At 43.7% G+C, this 22,207-nt stretch overlaps 1 protein-coding gene across 1 annotated transcript in view; it reads left to right on the top strand.

Moving 5' to 3' along the window:
- CFAP43 (cilia and flagella associated protein 43) overlaps positions 1 to 22,207 on the top strand; it is a 753,224-nt gene that overhangs the window by 62,300 nt on the left and 668,717 nt on the right. The window contains exon 6 of the mRNA XM_078643733.1: positions 17,828 to 17,978. Coding sequence (XP_078499859.1) covers positions 17,828 to 17,978 — 151 coding nt within the window. The remainder of the gene's footprint in view (positions 1 to 17,827; positions 17,979 to 22,207) is intronic.

The raw sequence follows: 22,207 nt of genomic DNA, 5'->3' as shown, positions 1-22,207 counted from the left end.
GTTTTTCTTAGTCATCTACTATATTCAGAAAGGCTGGTTCTGTGCTGCATCTTTTTCTGAAGCCTGATTGATGAAGGTCCAAAAGATTGTTGTTGTCAAAGTAATGGTTGAGTTATAAGAGAACACATCTCTCGAGAATTTTGGCTAGGAAGAGACAATTGGAGACAGGTCTGAAGTTATTGAGTAAATTCGAGTCTGCACCCATTTTATTTAGTGGCATGACTTGACCTAGTTTGAGGCAGTCAGGCATAACTCCTCATAAGGGAGCTGTTTATTATCTTAGACCAAAGAGTGGTTAGGGCATGATTGAGCTTTTTTGCCAGGAGGGTTAGAAGCTGGCCAGTGAGGTGGGAGGAGAGTTTATACATAGCCATCCGCTCAAAGATGTCCGCCTTCGAGAGTTGGTTGAACACCTCCCAGCTCGTGGGAATTTTGTTAAAACTGAAACCTTTGTAAGCTATTCTGACTCATTCAAGTTATTCTGTTGACTTTGTATTCTGAATGTCATCTTCTTGGCCCATGATGCCTTGTACTATGTATCTCAGAGTCTTGAATGTAAACATGAAACCACTAATAGTAAACCTTATTACAGTCTACACCTGGGCATGAGCCTTACCCTTGGCGGTGGGGGAAGGGTGTGTGTTTTTAGCAATCAGATTGTGGTGAGGAGCATGCTCCCCTTCTGCTCCAACCAGCATGCAAAGGCATTTCTGCGCTTATTGCTGCCTAGAGGAATCTTCTATATGTAAGTACATTGAGTATTTTTACCTTCAATTTCTGAAAAACAAAATGTTCCTGAAAGTAGGCTTAGGTACCTGTACTAGACATTTACCTAGCTGTGACGTGGTGGTACTGATGTTCCCAAAACACTGATGCCATTACAGTCTGATCTAGCCTGAAGGTCACTCTACCTGCATGGCCCTATATGACTTTTTGATCTGAGTTTATCCGACGGACTCTCCAACTTTGTAAGATACTTCTGTGCTATCACTTCTAAAGGTGAAAAATCTGTGATTAGAAGTATCTAGAAGAAGAAAAGGTTACTAACCTTCTGTAATACTTTTTTCTGGTGGATCACTGTACTCAAGCCACCCCATTCGGTTGAGTGACTTCTTTACCATCATAAACATCCCATATCAGAAGGCAAGCACACATTCTCAGAAAATGTGTTCTATGCTCCACGCTCCATGTCTGAGGGTGTGGAAGGAGAAATACACAAGAAGTGACATCAGCGCACAGGGGTGTGCTGATCCGTCACTTCCCAGGCCGTGTGGAGTCATTGCAGAGCCACATGACACCATCTACCGAACATTGCTGAAAAATTCTTCATATCCAGTCTGGCTCCTGGGGATATTATAAAGGTGAGGTGTTTGTGGTAATATAGAGAATTCACGAGAAAGAGCTGATAGTACATAACTTGTTCCTCTCAGTCCTATCTCGTGGTAGTGTTGGTGCCTTGTTTATCAACTCCTGCATCACTAATCATCCATACTAATATTATAAAGAGAGAGCCCAAACCTTTGAGGCGGGTAAGCTCAGGAACTACAGCGCCAATCGAAACACCCAATACAGCATTGCAAAACACAGTATCAGCAGATGGACATAGGCTATACAGCAGCCCACCATATACATTATAAGGGGAAAAGAACGTTAGGGGCAAAGTAGTCCGTTGTGGGCGTGTGCGTTGTGCTGGGGGCGAGTGCTTAGAGCGATGGGCGCGGCATTCGTCAAAACCCAACCCTGCTGAATTATACCGCTTGCGAGAAGCGTTCTGAGTAGTCTGTTGTTGGAGCGTGCATTGTGCTGGGGGCGTGTGCATAGAGCGATGGGCGCGGCATTCGTCAAAACCAAGCTGGGCGCGGCATTCGTCAAAACCAAGCTGGATTGCACTGCATCCGAGAAGCGTTCTGGGTGGGACTAGCGTTCCAATACGAGTGGACGGTGCATTTAGCATTGTTGTGGGCGTTGGCCGTTGACGCCATGTGGGCCATCTAAGTGGCGCTACAGTGGACAAACACGTTTGCGGCTGACACAGTTCGCATGTTGCAGTGGCGTCAGGTACAGCGGACAAACACGTTCATGGCTGGAGCTGACAAAGACGTTACCAAAATTGCTCGGGTGCTGAGGTGATTCAGCGTAGCAACGGGGCTAAAACGCAGTCACTGTGGCGCTTCCTCACACTGGCTGGACAAGCAGAGGCACATGTTCGGCTGCAATGAACAACTAGTGTTACCGTGTATGCACTGCTCAACTACACAGGTAAAAAAGAACTTTCAGGACTTTCATTTTCATCCCCGAACAACGTCGGGGCGGGCAGCTAGTCTATAATAAAGAACTAGTAATGTTTCCTAGAAGGTTTTTCCCTCTTAACTAGACCCTCTAAAGGAGACACTTGTCACCTTTCACGCACATATTAAATGCAATAAATGCAGAGTGGCACCATGGCTACTGGAAGGAGTCCCCCTTTTATCAGGCAATTAATACGGCAGTTAGAAAGGACATCACAGCATTCAGTCCAAGATAAGTCAGTTAGGAACATCACTAATTCCATCCTCCTCCGAAAAATTCTTCATACCATTGATTTAGGAGAAAATAAGGGCGCTGACAGATTAACAAATGGAATTGTCTCTACTAATCTTGAAATTGCAGGCCCAGATCACGCTTGACCCAGGTGTAACATGTATTTGCTCACAGAAAAAGATGTGTGAACCTGTCCCCCATGTCTAACTAAATAACTTAAGCTACAATATTTTCTAATTAGTTTAACTTTACCCTGATTTCAGAAGCAATTTCCATCATGACAGATTAACACTGTTTTTTTCTTGTAACCCTAAATTAACTTTGCGTTTTTTGTTAAATCTGTAAGGTATTGGTTCTGCTGATACAAGTTTTTGAAATATGAAAGCAGCTCTTGGAGGGTAGAAGAGCATGCCCAAGTTTGAGGGATCCCATATATCTTTCTAATCTCGTTTTCTGATGGATACTTCTAACCGCTGATCCTCACCTTCTGCCAACTAAATCTGGAAGATTTTTCAGCATAGCCCCTGGGCCGTTACATGGCATTGTGCCGCTCCGTGTCTATTTCGCTCCACCCTGGTAGTGACTATAGAAGAACATAGTTCTGTATTGTAGGATGTTCCTTTTATAGTCATAAACTTTGAATAACTCCCCGCTGCTTGTGCAGACCCAGGAACACCTCCTTCAATATATATATATATATATATATATCCAGTCCAAAGTTCGCCCTGAGGCAAGGACACACCAACAGCAATATATATATGTATACTCCACGGCGGTTCTCCTTTGCGAAAAACAGCAGTCACGGACACCCACGAGGTTGATGCAGCAAACCAACATTTATTTAAGCACTAGGTCTGGCAAGAATAACACTCAACGCATTTCAGGATCACTCCCTTGTTCACGAGTGCCTGACCCTATGTTGCTTTCCATTTTATGAAAACACTTGTGACGACCTGTCACCATAGTGAGTGAAGACAGACTCAACTTGTTATTAACAAACGTAAGATAAACAAAATTACACATGTAATGAGTATAAATGTGAAAAATCATACTTCAAAAAATATTAGGATGAACTGTAAAGCAATTGCGTTTTATGTGTCTCAATTTAACGAATTTAATTATTGTATATGTTCATGCTCATTGTAAATAAAGTTATCACTTTAAGTGACAGTGCGCCACAATATCGCCATTAGCATCCATATTATCACTAAAATGTTAACGCATATTTCAAATGCATGATAAACGTAGGATGAACATTATAAACCCCAGTGGGTTTTCCATAATTTCACAAAATAAACTTGGACGTCCTGGTGGACTAAATTACATAGTCCTTTAAATCTCCGTGATGATACTGGCTGCCAATTAAACCCCAGTGGGCTAATCATAAGTTCGTCTAAGAATGAAATCATGCCCAAGTGGGCTGAGCTTCAAAATTACAAGATACGATGGACACTAGCAATTCTGAACTATATTTCATCACCGATTCTTCGACTTAATCAAGTCAAGTCTACAATAAACAAAAAATAATATATCACCTTAAAATGAAAAAACAACATAAAACCAGATTTTACCACATTAATACCATAAAAAACTGTGAAAATTACATCCGGCTCGGCGGCTTTAGACAGTACTGAACAAACTAAGGGGACTCACTAATGTACAGAATTGAGCACTCTACCCTTAAACTGACACATTAACCTAAATGTACAGTCAACTCTTCGTCGACGTTATGGCCTAAAGGGGTAAGAGTCTTGTATTGTATTATGAGCTTAGACTCTAATCTGCGGCGTTCTTTTAATCGGTCTCCTCCTCTCATATTTGCTTTAACAAAATCCAATACTGCAAAACTCAATAAATTTGTGTTTTGTTCATGATGGCTTTGAAAATGGCGTGCTATAGGGTAGGCTTTATCCAAGTTTTTTTATTGCACGCAAATGCTCTAAGATCCGTATTTTTGCCTTGTGGATGGTACTTCCAATATAAGCCAGACAGCAGGGACAAAATAAAACATATACTGCGTACTCTGTGTTGCACGAGGTATGTTTTTTAATCACATATGGCTTGCATTCTGAAGACAAGATGCATTCTTTCTTATTTCTACTATTTTTGCAAGCTTTACAGCTTCTACATGTGTAGAAACCCTGGATTCCCAAATTCCCTGTTTTAGTTGTTTCAACAGGTCTAAACAAAGTGTCTCTCAGGGATCTTGCTCTTTTGTATGTGATTTGTGGATGCGAACCAATGCAACCTGCCAGGTCTTTGTCAGTTCCCAAGGCAGGCCAAAATGTATTCAAACATTTCCGCACAGCATGTGTTTGTTTATTGTACGCAGTTATGAATCTTATAGTTTGGCTTGTGTCTTCATTACTAACACTCCCTTTCACATGTGTTTCATCAAATAGCAGAGAGTCCCTTGAACGCTTAGACACCTCAGTCAAAGCTTTGTTGACTGTCTTTTGAGTGTATCCACGTTGTAAAAAACGTTCGGTCATAATTTCTGACTCAAGTTCAAACTTTTCTGCCGTGCTGCAATTACGTTTGGCTCTTAAGAGCTCTCCTAGTGGTATACTTTCGATAAGTGCAGCAGGGTGGCAGCTCTCCGCATGGAGGAGACTATTCCCCGCAGTGTTCTATCTAAAAAGGCAGCTCTCAATTCTGTTGTTCTCAATAGATAATTTCAGATCGAGAAATTCCAATGTTGTCTTGGACCATTGGGATGCAAGATGGAGATTGAAGCAATTGATATTAAGTGCCTTGACAAACTCATTTGCTTCATCTTCTGTTCCTCCCCAAATACAGAAAATATCATCAATGTACCTAGTGTACATTGAGACTTTGTCTTTAAACTGTTCCAATTTGCTTACTACTTCCTCCTCCAAATACCCCATGTAGAGACCTGCAAAAGATGGCGCAAAACAGGTCCCCATAGATGTACCAAGGGTTTGGTGAAAGATTTTATTGTCGAAAAGGAAGTAGTTTTGTTTGAGACAGATAGTAATCATCTCGAGTAGCATGTCTGTATGGGCAAGATAAGAGACTGATCTATTGCTTAAGTAGTGTCTGCATGCCTCAACTCCTTTGTCATGTGGAATAGAAGTATAGAGACTAGACACATCCATTGTAAGTAAAGAGTACTCTTCTTTCCACTCTATTCTTTCTAATTAATGTAAAAAATCACTGGTGTCTTTGACGTACGAGGGGAGTTGTTGCACTAAACCCTGAAGAAAAAAATCAACGTATCTAGAAACATTTTCTAGAAAACTCCTTTGCGACGACACAATAGGTCTCCCTGGTGAATTGAGTGGCCCTTTGTGTATTTTTGGCAATAGATACAGTGCAGGGAGCTTAGGGAATTTACATTCAAGAAATTTATATTCATTTTCTTCTATAAGCCCCTGCCTCTTCCATTCATATAACTGTGTTTGAAATTGTCTGTTGGCATGTTCATATTCCATCCTGTTACTCCTTTCGTACTTGTCAGCTTCAGCTAACTGTCTCAGACCTTCATTAATGTAATTGACTTTTAACATTACGACAACATTGCCGCCCTTGTCGGATTTTTTTATCACTGTAGAGTTGTCATTTTTAAGATTGTCAAGGGCTATTCTTTGAGCTTTACCAACATTATTCCATTTATTGGTGACTTTACGCTTTGCTATTTTCCACAATTCTTCACTCACACCTTTCTCAAATACCTCGATAGCCTTGTTTCTAATTTGGGGCATAAAAACAGATATCGGTCTAAACCCACTCTTTGCGCTCAGATCAAAAGCTATGTTCTCGAGGTCAAGGCTTGTGGTTGGATCAAGATTACTAGAGTTTACTTCTGCTAATACGTTCATAGTGTGCAAAAGGCCTACATCACTTATCTGCACATCACTTATTACATTCAGTGGAGTGGTAGTGTGAAAGTTAACTCTAGTTGCATGCCATTTTTTTAAGCGTAATTTCCGTGTAAAGAAAAATAAGTCAATGCGACTCTGTGTGTAATTAAAGTCGTTGGGAGGACAAAAGGAAAGGCCCATAGACAATAAATCAATTTCAGTCTTACTTAATGTCCTAGATGACAGGTTAATTACCGTTTTCTCCTCCGTTACTTCGTTTTTATTTGGCCCCTTGTTCGACTTCCCACTGGGCTGCTTGGATTTCCTGACGGTTTGTTGGTGCCTCTTTTTCCTCTGCCTGCTCTTCCTCGTTTTGGAAACCCTTCCGATCTGTTGCTCGATTGGCGTCCTTTGGCTACCAGATCGAATGTCAGTTTTTGTGTCAGTTTAAGGGTAAAGTGCTCAATTCTGTACATTAGTGAGTCCCCTTAGTTTGTTCAGTACTGTCTAAAGCCGCCGAGCTGGATGTAATTTTAACAGTTTTTTATGGTATTAATGTTGTAAACTCTGGTTTTATGTTGTTTTTTTATTTTAAGGTGATATATTATTTTTTGTTTATTGTAGACTTGACTTGATTAAGTCGAAGAATCAGTGATGAAATTTAGTTCAGAATTGCTAGTGTCCATCATATCTTGTAATTTTGAAGCTCAGCCCACTTGGGCATGATTTCATTCTTAGACGAACTTATGATTAGCCCACTGGGGCTTAATCGGCAGCCAGAATCATCACCGAGATTTAAAGGACAATGTCATTTAGTCCACCAGGACGTCCAAGTTTATTTTGTGAAATCATGGAAAACCCACTGGGGTTTATAATGTTCATTCTACGTTTATCATGCATTTAAAATATGTGTTAACATAGTAGTGATAATATGGATGCTAATGGCGATATTGTGGCACACTGTCACTTTAAGTGATAACTTTATTTACAATGAGCATGAACATACACAATAATAAAATTCGTTAAATTAAGACACATAAAACATGCTTTACAGTTCATCTTAATATTTTTTGAAGTATGATTTTTCACATTTATGCTCATTACATGTGTAATTTTGTTTATCTTACGTTTGTCAATAACAAGTTGAGTCTGTCTTCACTCACTATGGTGAAAGGGCGTCACAAGTGTTTTCATAAAATGGAAAGCAACGTAGGGTCAGGCACTCGTGAACAAGGGAGTGATCCTGAAACGCGTTGAGTGTTATTCTTGCCAGACCTAGTGCTTAAATAAATATTGGTTTGCTGCATCAACCTCGTGGGTGTCCGTGACTGCTGTTTTTCGCAAAGGAGAACCGCCATGGCTGCCTGCCTCATCACGGACCGCCGTCAAGAAGTGGCTGGGAGAGGCGTTGCGAGCGAGTAAGCTCGTATTTTGAATTGATATATACAGTTCAGAAAATGGACATTGAAGAATGTTCATCTCTGAAAGACCGCTGCAAAGGAGTAATACATCTCCCAGAAGGCAATATGCCTATGACTCTGTCAAATGTGCCTATCAGGAGGCGAGCAACTGATCACGTGAGCCTATCAGAAGGTTGTATTCAAATAAATAAAGCGTGATGTATAGCAGCGTACTTTGTGCCATAAGCCCATGAAGAAAGAACACATTTCCGAAACGCGTCGGCAAGGCAGTCCGAGAGTAATGGAGGGCAGGATGTAAATTGTTGCCTGTGTGCATCCCCGACCTTTGGGAAACTTGGAGCAATAATTTTAACAGCAGCCTACGCTGTGGGGAATGCACCGTCGCCGTAACAGCGGGCACGGAGCTGGGAATACGCCCGGCATAACCGTGAGGCTGCAACACCGAGGATTGACACTCTCCTTACCATGGAGCCCATTTGAGGGCAAAAAAGACTTTGAAAGACCACTGCAAAGGAGTAATACATCTCCCAGAAGGCAATATGCCTATGACTCTGTCAAATGTGCCTATCAGGAGGCGAGAGACTGATCACGTGAGCCTATCAGAAGGTTGTATTCAAATAAATAAAGCAGTTGTACAGTTCAGAAAATGGACATTGAAGAATGTTCATCTCTGAAAGTAATTTTCCATCTAGTCTAATTGTAGAGTGTCAGTGGTGCATTTCCTGTTGAGTGCTGAGAGAGGTGCTTGACAAAGTTTAGAAGAGGCTCTGAATGATCAACACAGTGTCATAGAAGAAAAAAGGCTGTCTGTATATATAAAGAAGGAAAAACAGCCTGATGGGCTATCACTGAAGAGATTTAAAAAGAGACCCCCACCTTTAAGAACCTCAGAAGCACCCTATCCCACCATGCACTGTAGTGGCAGTTTGCCTGAGAGTGTCGATTCTTTTTTCTGACTCCTTCGGGCACGATCTCTGAACACCTGATCAGTCTTTTTACCTACAAATATTTTTCCTCCATATATTCAGCTTTTCCAAAAGCTTAGTACTCGACAATTTGATATATCCATTGCTGAGTACATTTATTTTTCCTGGTTTTCTGACAGGAATTTCAGTCAGAATGCCTGCCCTTTTTACCACATACCCATCATGTGGTACGAAGAAAACGAGCACTGATGCTCAAAAGGTCTGTGTAGTGTGTCTTTCACCTACACACCTTACTAAAGGATGTTACATTTGCATTAAAATGTCAAAAATGACACCTAAAGACAGAGTAGGCAATATACTGTGTGACTGGATGCAGGATATGAAGGCAGGAGAGTAGGAAAAGAAAGATAATGGAAAGGCCATCTTCTCATCACGCTAGAGAAAAGCATCAGAAATCAGATATAGAATCCCAAAGAGGGAGATCTAGGAGCATAAAGTCTTCCTCATGACATTGGCATGAACACCACTTCCATCAATGTCATTTACCTACGTCGAAGGTATTGGCCTGTCTTGTTTGCCATCGAAAGAGGGGTCCACATTGAGGCAAAATCATTATCATCGTCATAGCTTGACATCCAAGATGGCAAACGGAATACCATCAACGCTGTCAACGTTGAAGTGTACGACGACACCAATGCATCATTTAAGATCAGTGTTGAAAATCAACAGTACGACACCAAGATCCCATTGGTCTGTGTCATTGTTCCATCACTCGACGCCAAGACCTCCGTTGACGTCTAAGAGACGTGCTTCGTCAATGACACCAGTTCCTGCAAAGAGAATCTCCTCAACGTCAATGTCACCCCTCTCGACGTCGAGGATACATAAAAGTAATTCAGCCCCTTTTTCGCAATGGTTAGGCTCTCCTTCTCAGTCATCATGTTCTCATCAGTCAGAGTCTCAGTTGCCACAAACGGATACTGAGCTTCCGCCTAACCGTCCTATTATTCCAGCAGACAATCCTCTACAGGTAGCAATATGACCATTACATCTGTCTCCTGTACATCAATTTTCTAGGGCCACATCTATGCCACCCATTAGAAAATGGAAGGCTCTCTCTCCAATTTGATCTCAGCCACCAAGGACTCCTTCTTATGGAAGATCCATGACCACCTCTTGCTCAAGATCCCTATCAGAATCACCTGATTCCAATTCACATTCATCATACACTCCAACTGCTCCACCTCAGTCTCCGATTACAGTATCTCCAGTGGAAGATATCATGACTTTTCAATACGCCCTAGTGAGGGGTGCATTGAAGCTAAATATTACGGTGGATACACCCCAGCCAGCAGTGTCTGTGATTTTGAAAACCCTCCAACCAAAATCTACTCCACAATCTACTCCATAACTTCTTCTTCCTCTGCTTCCTGGCCTCATGGATATTGTTGAGGATAAGTTTCAACCCCAGCCTTAGTAAAAGCGGCCACACCAAGACTCCTAAAGAAATACAGACCTTAACAGCAAGACCCGGGTTTCCTAAAATCCGATCAGAAACCAGATTCAATCATTATGATGTCAATGAGGCATAACCATGCTTCGGCTCCCCAGTTTATGGCTTCTCCATATGGGGAGAGCAAATGAATGGATGCCATTGGCAAAAAAGTGTGTGGCACAGCACCCACTTATTTGAGAAACACTAATGCAACAGCATCTTAAGTAGATACCACAATGAAATATGGGATGAAATGAAAGCCTTCATGTCTGACTTACCATCCCACAGAGAGCAAGATTACCTAAAAATGGCAAATGAGGGGTCATTGATTTATAATCAATCGATTAGTGCTGCAGTTGACTCGGTCAAACGTTCTACAACTTCTTTTTGTCATGTCATATCACCGAAGCGAACATCTTGGCTGAGACTATCCTAATTGAAACCTGATTCCATTAGAACATTCCTGGACCTGTGAAGGCTCAGAAGGACTGCTATGCTGTCTGAAGCCTGAAGGAAGACTGGACTTGGTTGCCTTGAAACCAGGATGCCAGAAGTGAGTCCAGGGGTCAGTTGGGTGACCTCCTATTTGAGCTACAGGGACACAACAAGCTTCCAGAAGCTGTAACCTGTAACTGTCCAACTGGCGAGGGCCAACTGACCTGCCTGAACCCTGCTGCTGGCCTTTAAGGGATTGAGTTCTAACCTCAAGAGGTGTGGCTTCAGGTCCTAGACGCTTGGCTGGTGGGTGTTAGAGTGCATTCCTCCAGCTCTAAATTGAAAGAACTGGATTCCAAGTGATTAACAAGAGGATCTAGAATCTTTGCATCGAAAAGAACTGTCCTCTAGTTCCTCGCGAATGCAAGCTGACTTCATCGAGGCCAATGTGGGCTTGGATCTGACTGCAATTATGACCTCGGATACAGACGTCACTGCCCAGAGCTCTTTGCGTCCACAAGAACCGCCCGCATTTCCTTCCAATGCGAAGTTCAGGTGGTCGACCAGCTCTTTGCACTTATGACAACCGCACCATCAATGTGACGTTTCAACCAAGGCCTGATACTTCAGCAACCCGCAGTTAACAAGCCCCTCTCCGGACCCACCATGCAGCCTGACCACTGCTGACCTTGTCGACGAGTGCTTCTCACGTGAAAGAGGACTGAGTTACAAAGTAAACTTTCCACCAGGAGGACCCTGGTCCCTATATCCAACTGGCACTCATCGCGGTCCACCTGAACTTTTGACTTTGCCCTGGTTCAGCAAGACCAGATAACCGTGATTGGTGCTTTCTGCTTTTTGGTGCTATTTTTATTGAAATCTTTAAAAATGTATAACGCTCGTTTTGGGGATTGGAGTTTTGTTGTTCTGGTGTCATGTTATTTATTAAAATGTACTGTATTACCTAAATTGGTTTGGAATTTGTTTTGTGTTGTGTTTTCACTTTACTGCTGTTTGAGTTATGCATAAACATTTACACATTACCTCTAAGTTAAGCCTGACTGCTTTTGTGCCAAGCTACCAGAAGGTTAAGCACAGACTTATTTAGTGACTTTTGTGACTCACACTGACCAGGATTGTTTTTTACTTGAGTGGGGATCTCAAACTTTTAACTAATAACCCACTTTCTTACATTGGTGTTGAGTGGTGGGATCCATTACTTTTGTTTGTGCCGTACCATTCAGTGATTTGTGTAAAACCAAATATCCCTTGTATAATCTCACAGCAAAATCCATTATTTCTTCAAATTCCCCTCCTTTTTAATTGGGCAGTTGTGTCCTTTTTCCAAATTATTTCCTGCCTCATACTTTTTGGCTGTGATATTTGATATGCAAAGGGAGACATCAACAACATGGAAGGCTTTACTGTGGCAGAGCTAAAAATGTTTTGCTAGGAGAAAGGGCTGAAGATAGCCATGGGCAACAAGAAACTGGAGTACCAGATGTGAGAAGTTGGCCTGGTATATGATGTTCACTATTATAGTGAACACCTTGCACCAGTCCAAACAACCCTTATGGTGATGGTTGTAAGTCAACCTTTATAGACCAGCTATCCTAGTGGTAGCGTGGACAGAACAGTCTTAGGCTAAAAGACTCTTGAGGGCGTGTAAAGCCAGCTGTTTTACCATATGGAACCCCTTGAATATCAAATGAAAGGACACCACACAGGATATATATAAAATATATATGTATTTATTTACTAACACACTCCTCTGAACTCTTTATGAGGTCAGAGGCAAAAGCACATAACAAGTTACTCTTAGAAATACTTTAAATAGCACAATTTACAGTTAGGCCCTAGGGGCGTGTAGAACCATATATTAAGGAAGTGGTATAATAACCACGACTGGAGAAAAGGAAAGGCCTAGGGCCTAGAGAATCGCTGAGGCTACACTATCTGACCCTTAGGTTAGGAGTAGGAGGCCCACAGGTGGCGCGTGCAGTGTCTTTACACACATGCGAAAGTCAATGTTAAGTCAATGGGGACTTAGAGTTTAGAAAAAGAAGGATTTAGGACCCTTCCGGTCTAGCTAGAAGGAAACAACTAAAAACCTAGACACTTGGATAGTCAATACCCTTGGGAGCACTGGAGTACTCGCGTTACCTCACCCACAGTAAGCAGGTGCATAGGTGTGAAGATGTGTCGGGTTTCGCCGTTGGAGTCTATGGAGCCTGTGAAGAAAGATGCTGCAGGCGACCAGGAGGAAGATGTCCGGACGGATCCAAGGGTGGATCGAGGATGAAGAAGACCTGAAAGCAGAGGGGACAGAGTCTGGGTCACTAGCCAGTGACCGGGTGGAACCAGGAAGGAACCAGGCGACGTCGAAGAGCAATCAGGTGCTGTCGTGAAGCTTGTCTCTTCAGCCACGCGGACCAGGAGGCGTCGAGGACAACCAGATGCTGGAGAGGAGCTGTCCCACGAAGGTTCTCACAGATGGAGGGGTCGACCGCCGGATTGGAGTCAACAAGCCTTGGCAAAGGCAACCCACGCAGGATACAAAGAAGGCTTCTGATGCAGACCAGCAAGGTCTGAGGTGCCTCACCTTTGCAGGGAGGCAAGGGCCAGTCTGAAGCAATCAGACCAGCGAGGTGATTCAAAAGGATTGTCGTCACAGAGGCTATTAGCCAATAGGCCAGCAACCGGACAACGCGTCAAGCAGAACACAAGGAGAAAGGCCCCACCCAGAACTCGTGGAGTGTGGAGGGCTGATCTTCGGTGCAGGTGGAGCTCGCATTCGGGGCTTCTCAATCCCCAGTGCACAGCTGCGAGGATACCTCAGGAGCTGCACAGTTAGCAAGTCGTGGACTTTTCAAGATGTCCGGTCCCACGTGTCTCGTCGCCTCCACGGATCTCAGCTATGCTGCAGACGTGAAGAGAGGGTCAGAGAGGTCTGGAAGTCTGGGTCTTGTCAGGCTCTGTGCTCGTGTCCCGGCGGGAGCGTCGACAAAGCAAGCCGTTGATTTGCTGGATGGTGCCTGGTTGCCCAGGGTGGTCACTCCTTGGCCACAAGGGAGATTCTTCAGTCTTCAGCTTCAGCAGAATGTCGAAGGTCCAGAGTTTCGTTTCAAGTTTGAATTCAGGATCAAATCTAAAAATCCTGGGGTTCAGCTCCTACCTTTATACAACTAAAAGGGGCTGGATTACTTTCTAGGTCCCTCCCATGGGTGGGACCAGGAACGGGGGTGGTTACACCCCCTTTCCTTTGTCCAGTTTCGCGCCAGAGCTGGGGCTGGAGTGCCCCAGCACCGGTTTGTACTGGACTATGCATTGAGCACCTAGTGTGACCCAGGCAGTGTCTCAATCTATTCAGCCCTCCCTGTCCTAATACACAAAGTCCTGTCTGGGGTGGTGCTCGCACCTCTCCAGGCAGGAAACCTATTGTCCAAACCTCCATGACTGGAAGGACTCCCAGCAGCAGGAGGTCAAACTTGTGTCTGTGGCAGCAGCGTCCATTTTGTGACGCTGGGGCTCCGATTAACTTTAACCGGGATAGTCAGCAACAACATGTCTTCTCCCTCTAGAAGGGTGGAATGCTACCCCCCGTCGCCAAAACGTATGACACCTTACACGACATGTTTAGATAAAGCCAAACCAAAGTTACCATACAACCGTGAGGATTATAAAATTTATAATGCACTTAAGAGTATATGGTATGGCGATATCATAGAACAGCTATAAGGACATGGTTCCGCAAGCCGCAGACAGGCTCAGCTCTTGCTAGAGCACCATCTCACACATAACCAAGCACTCTGCCTCCAGGATTGTTAAGGCCTGCCATAGGAGTGACTTATAGGTTACTGTGTGTCTATATAAAAGGGTAGATATAGGAATACTATATCTAAGCAAGGGGTGATTACACAACCTTTCCCCAGCTGAGTGATCAGCCAGTTGTGTCAGTTTGAGTGGCCAGCCAGGGGTGGCATAATACATGCTGCAGCCCCTGGTAGGCCTTGGTTACACCTATGCCCTGAGTACCTAGGGTACACTTTTACAGGGGCTGACAAGGTGAACCAATTCCCAATTGTGGATGTACCTAGGGTACATGGTGTGAATTTAGAGAGAGTGCATCTGGGCTGTGGGTCTGATTAGCAGGCCCACACTCACATCTACGTCGAAAACCAGTAAAGCAAAACAAAAAGTGGGGGTGACCATAGGAAGCAGACCCTACTCTCCTACACCAGATAGCCCTCAGCGCCTGGGAGAAAGTCTGCCTGCTGCAGTCTACATCATAGGAGCAGGAGGATGATGATGATGATGTAGAAGAGGAGGATAAAGAGGAAGAAGAAGGAGAAAATACCCTAGACATGGCCCCAGAGCTAGAGAACGGAGATGGGCCACAGGAGTTAGATCCCCTGATGGATCTAGAGCAGAGAGCAATGTGTCCTCTAGCAACCTGACCCCTGAAGAATTGGACAACAGGAAGGCAGAGAGAGAGGGACAGAGCTGAAGCTGCAGCTGGCCAAGATAAATCTGGCTGCTCAAGAGTACAAAAGCAGAATTGACCTTGGAGGAAAAGAGGTCTGAGAGAGCCTTGGAGAGAAAAGTTTGGCCTTTAAAGATAAAAAGGCCTTATTGGCTCATAAATTCAGTCCGGTAGAACTGGATGTGAAGGCCAGGAGAGCCACATAGTCCAGTGAGGATGGTGGCAATGATACAGAAGTAGAGGAGGTAGGAGGGTCTACATCCCCAAATACCTGGCCTAACTATGCAGTGGTTGTTGACAATGATAAATGGTTTAAGACCTATGAGGTGATGGTAAGGAGGATTGGGCAGGTAATTTGTGCAAATATTTGCCCACTTCAGGCAGGGATATGATCGTGGCAGTGGGAAAGGAGGATCAGATGGAGTATGTCCTGATGAAAGAAACTCTGGTTGTGAAATATGTTCTTACCCCAAAAAAGCACATTTAGAGACAGCAAGAAGCTGTCTCACCAGTCTTGGATGGATTATGTGGAGCATTCCTGTAAGTAATTCGATGGTTGGGTGAAAGGTAAGTAAAGTGGGAACTTATGGGGAGCTGTACAACCTTTTTGAAAGAGCACACGTTCGTTAATTATTTCCCAGAGCTGCACCAACACCTAGTATATTCTAAGCTGTCTGTACTCAGAGAGCTTGTGAAGGAAGCAGATCTCAGCACCAGGGTGAAAGGGAGTGTCCCCAAGAAGTTGGTTCAGGTGTCCTCACTCCAGCAGAGCAAGGTAGAGTTCCTGGGTAACTCCGTTAAGTTCCAAAAAGGGCCCAAACTCGTGTGGGGAGGATACCCATGCCTATTCTGAAAATAAGGGGAGGGGAGGTTCTGATGGGCACAGGCACAGGGCACCCTTTTTGGAGCCCAAGTGATTTGCCTGTTCCCAGTTAAGGCACAGACAGAGGGACTCCGTCTGTACCTGGAGACCACCCACTGGTGGAAACTCCACAGGAATGGTGAATGTGGCCTTCATGAGAGGTAATCTACAGGAGCCGAGGGAAGAGCATGACTTAGTGTCTCTACCTGGAGACCACCCACTGGTGGAAACTCCACAGGAATGGCGAATGTGGCCTTCATGAGAGGTAATCTACAGGAGCCGAGGGAAGAGCATGACTTAGTGTCTCTACCTGGAGACCACCCACTGGTGGAAACTCCACAGGAATGGCGAATGTGGCCTTCATGAGAGGTAATCTACAGGAGCTGAGGGAAAAGCATGACTTAGTGTCTCTACCTGGAGACCACCCACTGGTGGAAACTCCACAGGAATGGCGAATGTGGCCTTCATGAGAGGTAATCTACAGGAGCCGAGGGAAGAGCATGACTTAGTGTCTCTACCTGGAGACCACCCACTGGTGGAAACTCCACAGGAATGGCGAATGTGGCCTTCATGAGAGGTAATCTACAGGAGCCGAGGGAAGAGCATGACTTAGTGTCTCTACCTGGAGACCACCCACTGGTGGAAACTCCACAGGAATGGCGAATGTGGCCTTCATGAGAGGTAATCTACAGGAGCCGAGGGAAGAGCATGACTTAGTGTCTCTACCTGGAGACCACCCACTGGTGGAAACTCCACAAGAATGGCGAATGTGGCCTTCATGAGAGGTAATCTACAGGAGCAGAGGGAAGAGCATGACTTAGTGTCTCTACCTGGAGACCACCCACTGGTGGAAACTCCACAGGAATGGCGAATGTGGCCTTCATGAGAGGTAATCTACAGGAGCCGAGGGAAGAGCATGACTTAGTGTCTCTACCTGGAGACCACCCACTGGTGGAAACTCCACAGGAATGGCGAATGTGGCCTTCATGAGAGGTAATCTACAGGAGCCGAGGGAAGAGCATGACTTAGTGTCTCTACCTGGAGACCACCCACTGGTGGAAACTCCACAGGAACGGCGAATGTGGCCTTCATGAGAGGTAATCTACAGGAGCCGAGGGAAAAGCATGACTTAGTGTCTCTACCTGGAGACCACCCACTGGTGGAAACTCCACAGGAATGGCGAATGTGGCCTTCATGAGAGGCAATCTACAGGAGCCGAGGGAAGAGCATGACTTAGTGTTTCTACCTGGAGACCACCCACTGGTGGAAACTCCACAGGAATGGCGAATGTGGCCTCCATGAGAGGTAATTTACAGGAGCCGAGGGAAAAGCATGACTTAGTGTCTCTTAGTTGGGAGGTGGACCCAGCGGGCAAGCATGTGATTCCAGAGGGTGGGAGCCATCGCGTTCACCAGATCACAGTGAATGAAGTTCCTGTCAGTGCTCTGACGAATACCTGTACCAGTCAAACCATGGTCGGTTTCCCCACGACAGTACCCACCAGAACAGGTGTGTAGGGTAACCCAGGACCATGGGCGGGACTTTGTCCACCCTATGGCTCTGGCATCCCTGGGCTAGGGTGAGGAAGTGGCCCAGAGAAGGGTCACAGTGAGTCCCCCGAAGCTCATTGACTGTATCTTGGGAAATGAACAACCAGCAATGAGTGACTGACCTCTTGGATTAGATCTGAATTAATGTGCAGAGTCCTCGACATGTATACATTCTCCACTGTAAAGGGCATGCAAATTAGAGTTAATGATGCATATTCCTTTCATTATATTTGAATGTCGCCACACAAAACAAAAATGTCTCCAACATTCAAATGTATACTCATTTTCATATGGTGTTTTTTGTGTTTAAGCCAAAAGAAGAGATCCAACCTACAGTCCGTCCTGCTTCTCAGTGCTGGAGTTCAACATCTAACTTATATGTCGGCTGCCTAGAGGGACACATTTTTTTATTTAATTTGGACACACAGAAGGTTACCATGCTTCACAAGGCAGATATTGGTGGTAAGAATTAGGCGCTTTACTACATGAAGCAACATTTATTTTCCTTTACTTTCACTCTTGTAATATGAGATTGGCTGTACAACTCTTACTTTATTTAATTTCAATACAAAGCCAACTTTAATCAGGAATGTAATGATTGTAGTGTATCCGGTAATTGCTAGCGTACCTTTATTGTAAATCTGTATTATTCAGCTGTCAAGATAGATCATCATCATCATCATTAAACTTTATTCGGCTTAAAAGCCATTAAAATGCACATCAATAGAAAGAACAATGCAAATACAAAAACAAAATATACAATAAAAATGCATATAAAATCAATGCTCATACACTAATCACCTGATAAAAACCTTAAAACAGATCACAAAATAGTTTGTAAAGTGCCATATCTGTTTCTAGATAGCCAAGGCATGGCGGATAGAATTTGCCACAGCAGCACATATTTTTAAATTGTTCAGATGGTGCAAATACACTAAGGCTTCTTTGTGGTGTCTGATACTAGTAATGTGCAACATTGGTACCAGATAATGTTTATGTGGACAGGAATATAACTGATAAAAAAGTATAACGTGCACAGTGTTCTGAAGGGAGACATGATCACAAGGACAGTTTGGCAATGAGGAAATCCTATCACCCTGTCTGGGAAATGCCACAAAAAAAATTAATAGGTTTAAACGAAATAATGTGAGATAAAACCCGTTGTAGTTGGTGTAATGACGTGTTTCTCTGTATGTTTTGGTGCTTCTGTCAGTCACCAGGTCATTACTTACCACACCCTTTCTCAGGTTACAGAAAGACACCACATTTCACAATACTTACCCAAGAAAGGAATAAACACTGACAACATATAAGACCATTGCTGAGGAGCTCGCAAATAACAACAAGTCACAACACCTCCCAATCCAAGAGGGTATGCAGAAATTCACAACACCTCCTAATCTAAGAGGGTACACAGCGCATGCTCCTCCTAGCAATGTAATTTAGACATCCCTGATGGGAGGCACTTTCCCTTCCGTATCAACAATTACCCATTAGAGGGGAATCGCCCATCCCTCTGTAAGTACTTAGTAAAAAAGGGGTCTCAACCTTCCCTCACAAGGAATACCAACAAATGATATGCTCTAGGGTTTCTTTATTACATGATAATAGGATGACAAAAGAAAGAAATAACTAAACATCACAGTACACATTAGCAGCAATCATCAGCACATAGATATACATAGAGCCTGAAAATAAAAGCATAGTTAGATAAAGTTAGATATACATCGAACACCTCACCATAATCTTAGGCGTCTTGTCATCTGAAGAAGGGTCCGTCTCTCTTTCCCTCACTGGTTGGTTCCGGACTCTCTGTGGCACACACACGTCTGCACGTCTGCACCGTGATGTATCATCAGACCGCCAAAACACCAGACCAGCATCTCAGCTCAGCATATCAGCATCTCTCAGCATCTCAGAAGCTCTCTGCCTCTCAGAAACTCTCTCTCTTTCTGCTCTCTCGGACCCCCTTCTCTAATATAGAACTCTATCCTCTATCGAAGCTTCTGGAAGAACCCGCCTACCTTTCTCACAAGATTCCTGTACTTTTCCACACCAAGCACCCAACAGCAGCTGGCCAAGCTTTTGTTCTGGCGCCAATGCGAATAAGGCACATTCCTCCTGATAAGAACTGGTCTGCTCTGGTTCACTGCCGGTGAACAACACATGTAATCTCAAATATCAGCTCTCACCTACAGAGGCTCAGAAGATGGCTGCAGTTTAGAATATGGAGTTGCTCAAGCATAGGCCTCTACTACTTGGAAAGCAGAATACTATTATACCACGTCAAAGCCAATAGGCTAAAGTCATAATTCACCTAACTCAAATAACACTATGCCCTTAATCCCTCAGTATCCCCTATGGAGCACATGTGTGCACCATCACCAACAACTCTGCACCTCGACATCCCACACCTTCTATTCTTTGGCAAGATTATTCTAATGCAAGACCATCCTACATTAAGGCTAAAGTAACATAGCACACTAAAATCAGTACACAATGGTGGTGATCGAGGGTCATCAAAGATCATCAGACCACTAAAGCGGCTCATGCACTACATTGCACCCCTTGACCCTTGAACATCACCAATCACATATATCAAAAATAAAACCACTGAACTAAAGGCACAGCTATGACTGCATCTTTTAACTGCAAAATTGGCAGCATTGCAAAGTAACAAGCAACTGAATATCATGACTGAAATACAAAACTAGCATTGGGACCCAATATCTGGTAACTGTAAAAGCAGTATCAATGCATAATCACCAAAAACTGAATAAAACCTAACTGAAGATCTGATTGTCATGGAAACATTGCATGTCTCATTTAAAGGCAAAACCTTAAAAACTAAATTGTCAGAGTGAAACATTCAAGACTGTAGGTCATATTTGAAAGAGTAAAAACTGCACCACAGAATCAAAAACATAAGCAATAACTCTTGTGTTAAAGTGACTACTTAAAAACATTGACTTCAAAGCAGATCATAATGAACTGATTTTCTCTTTTTGTACTTATGAAACTTCATAACTCAGGTAAAATATCTCAAAATAATTCAGCTTGTGTCATTTGAACCTCTAATAAGGAAACTGCAAATTCTACTGCCAAGGCAGCCAACTGTAGCTCAGAAAATATCTACTCTAAGTGCAGTACAAAGTCTCTATGGGAAAAAAGTGTTCTTTTCTGTGAAAAAAGCAAAACAAAAAAACACCACTGTCACTTGTCAGGGTGCACAAGCAGTTCTCCTGTGCGAAAGACACAGTTCTCATTCTGTTAAAGTCAGCCTCACTCGAAGGGGACAGTTCCAATTGCAGAACACTCTGCCGAACCCTTTGTCGCTTAGAAAGAAGCAGTCCATCTATGTAGATGACAGCTCTCTGGCATCCAACGTCCTCAGTATCCCCTCGGCAAGGAAGAACCCCATCAGATTTGGTCCTCCATAGATCATCAGCTCCCCTCTGCCATCAGCCACAGGACATCACCGTCCGCTCCGGTCTGGCTCCAGGCTTGGGAGACTTCCAATTTCAAAAAATAAAAAAATAAAAAATAAAAAAGACAAATAAAAAAGACAAAAAAACAAGCAGGGCGGGGCAAAGAATCACTCGCAGCCCATCCCAGCAACCTGAAACGATAAACAAGTATCACATGTCTTGCAAAAAACTTCGATTCAAAAGCACATAATTTTCTTTTTACATCTCTCAAAGTCCAATATTTTAATTTCTGTCTGCAAAGTTCTCCTCTAGATCTGGGGAATAGCTTAAGAATGCTACCTGCATTATATTCTCTAAGTTTATTTGGGCAAAATCTAATTTTTCCTTACAAAGCCAGAAGGGCTGGGGCAGTCAACTGTACGCTCTTCTCCTTGCTAACCTACCCCTCCCTTCCAGAGATGTCCGCGTCTCAGAGCTGGCTCAGTATCAACCATAACAAGCAGGAGACGGGCTGCTCTCTTCCTCGCAACCCCTCCTTTCCCTGCAGCTCTCCGCGATCTAAAATTGAGACGCTGCCAATTTCTGTCTGCTCTGCCTACCTCCTCATAGGGATGGGGCATGATAGTGATGAAGCCTGCACCTTTGTGCAAGCCTCCCTATCATTCCAATTAAAGGAAGCTTTAAAGTCTTGACACAGAGCTCTTCCATGGACACAATTTGGGTGCTCGCCAAACATAACAAACAGAGAAGAGAAGAGACTACTCCTGCAATCGCCCCCCTCCCCTACAAAGAGCCCGAGAAAGAGGAGGTTCTGTGGAATGCATGTTATCTCCTCAAGGTCAAAGCATGTCAGTACCCAGCCGTTACCAACCCAAAAGCTGTGAAATTTTCCATTCGTACATGGAACAGCATGATGTCAAAAAAACCCTTACTTTCGTCTAATACACAAAAACAGACTCAACCTCTGTTGACTCCCATTAAAATACTGGGTTCTATTTCTAAATGCTCTGCTCTTCTGTTTAGCTAATTCAAGCAAATATAAACTGTCATGTATAAAACATTGACAACCTTAAAAAGTTGCAGAACAACATCACATTACATTTCTGTACTATCTGGGGTAGCATCAGTCAAAGAAGGTCTATGTTTGTTTAATTTATAACAGTCAACCATCATGGGCAAAGAATTATCACATTTGCGCACCAGCTACATAAAATCATTTTAAACATTAGTTGTTGGGGTCACCAACCCTGCTTCTGTGAAATC

The sequence above is a fragment of the Lissotriton helveticus genome, chromosome 5_1 (assembly GCF_964261635.1).
Source record: "Lissotriton helveticus chromosome 5_1, aLisHel1.1, whole genome shotgun sequence".
NCBI lineage: Eukaryota > Metazoa > Chordata > Amphibia > Caudata > Salamandridae > Lissotriton > Lissotriton helveticus.
This window is presented reverse-complemented; position numbering and strand designations above follow the sequence as displayed.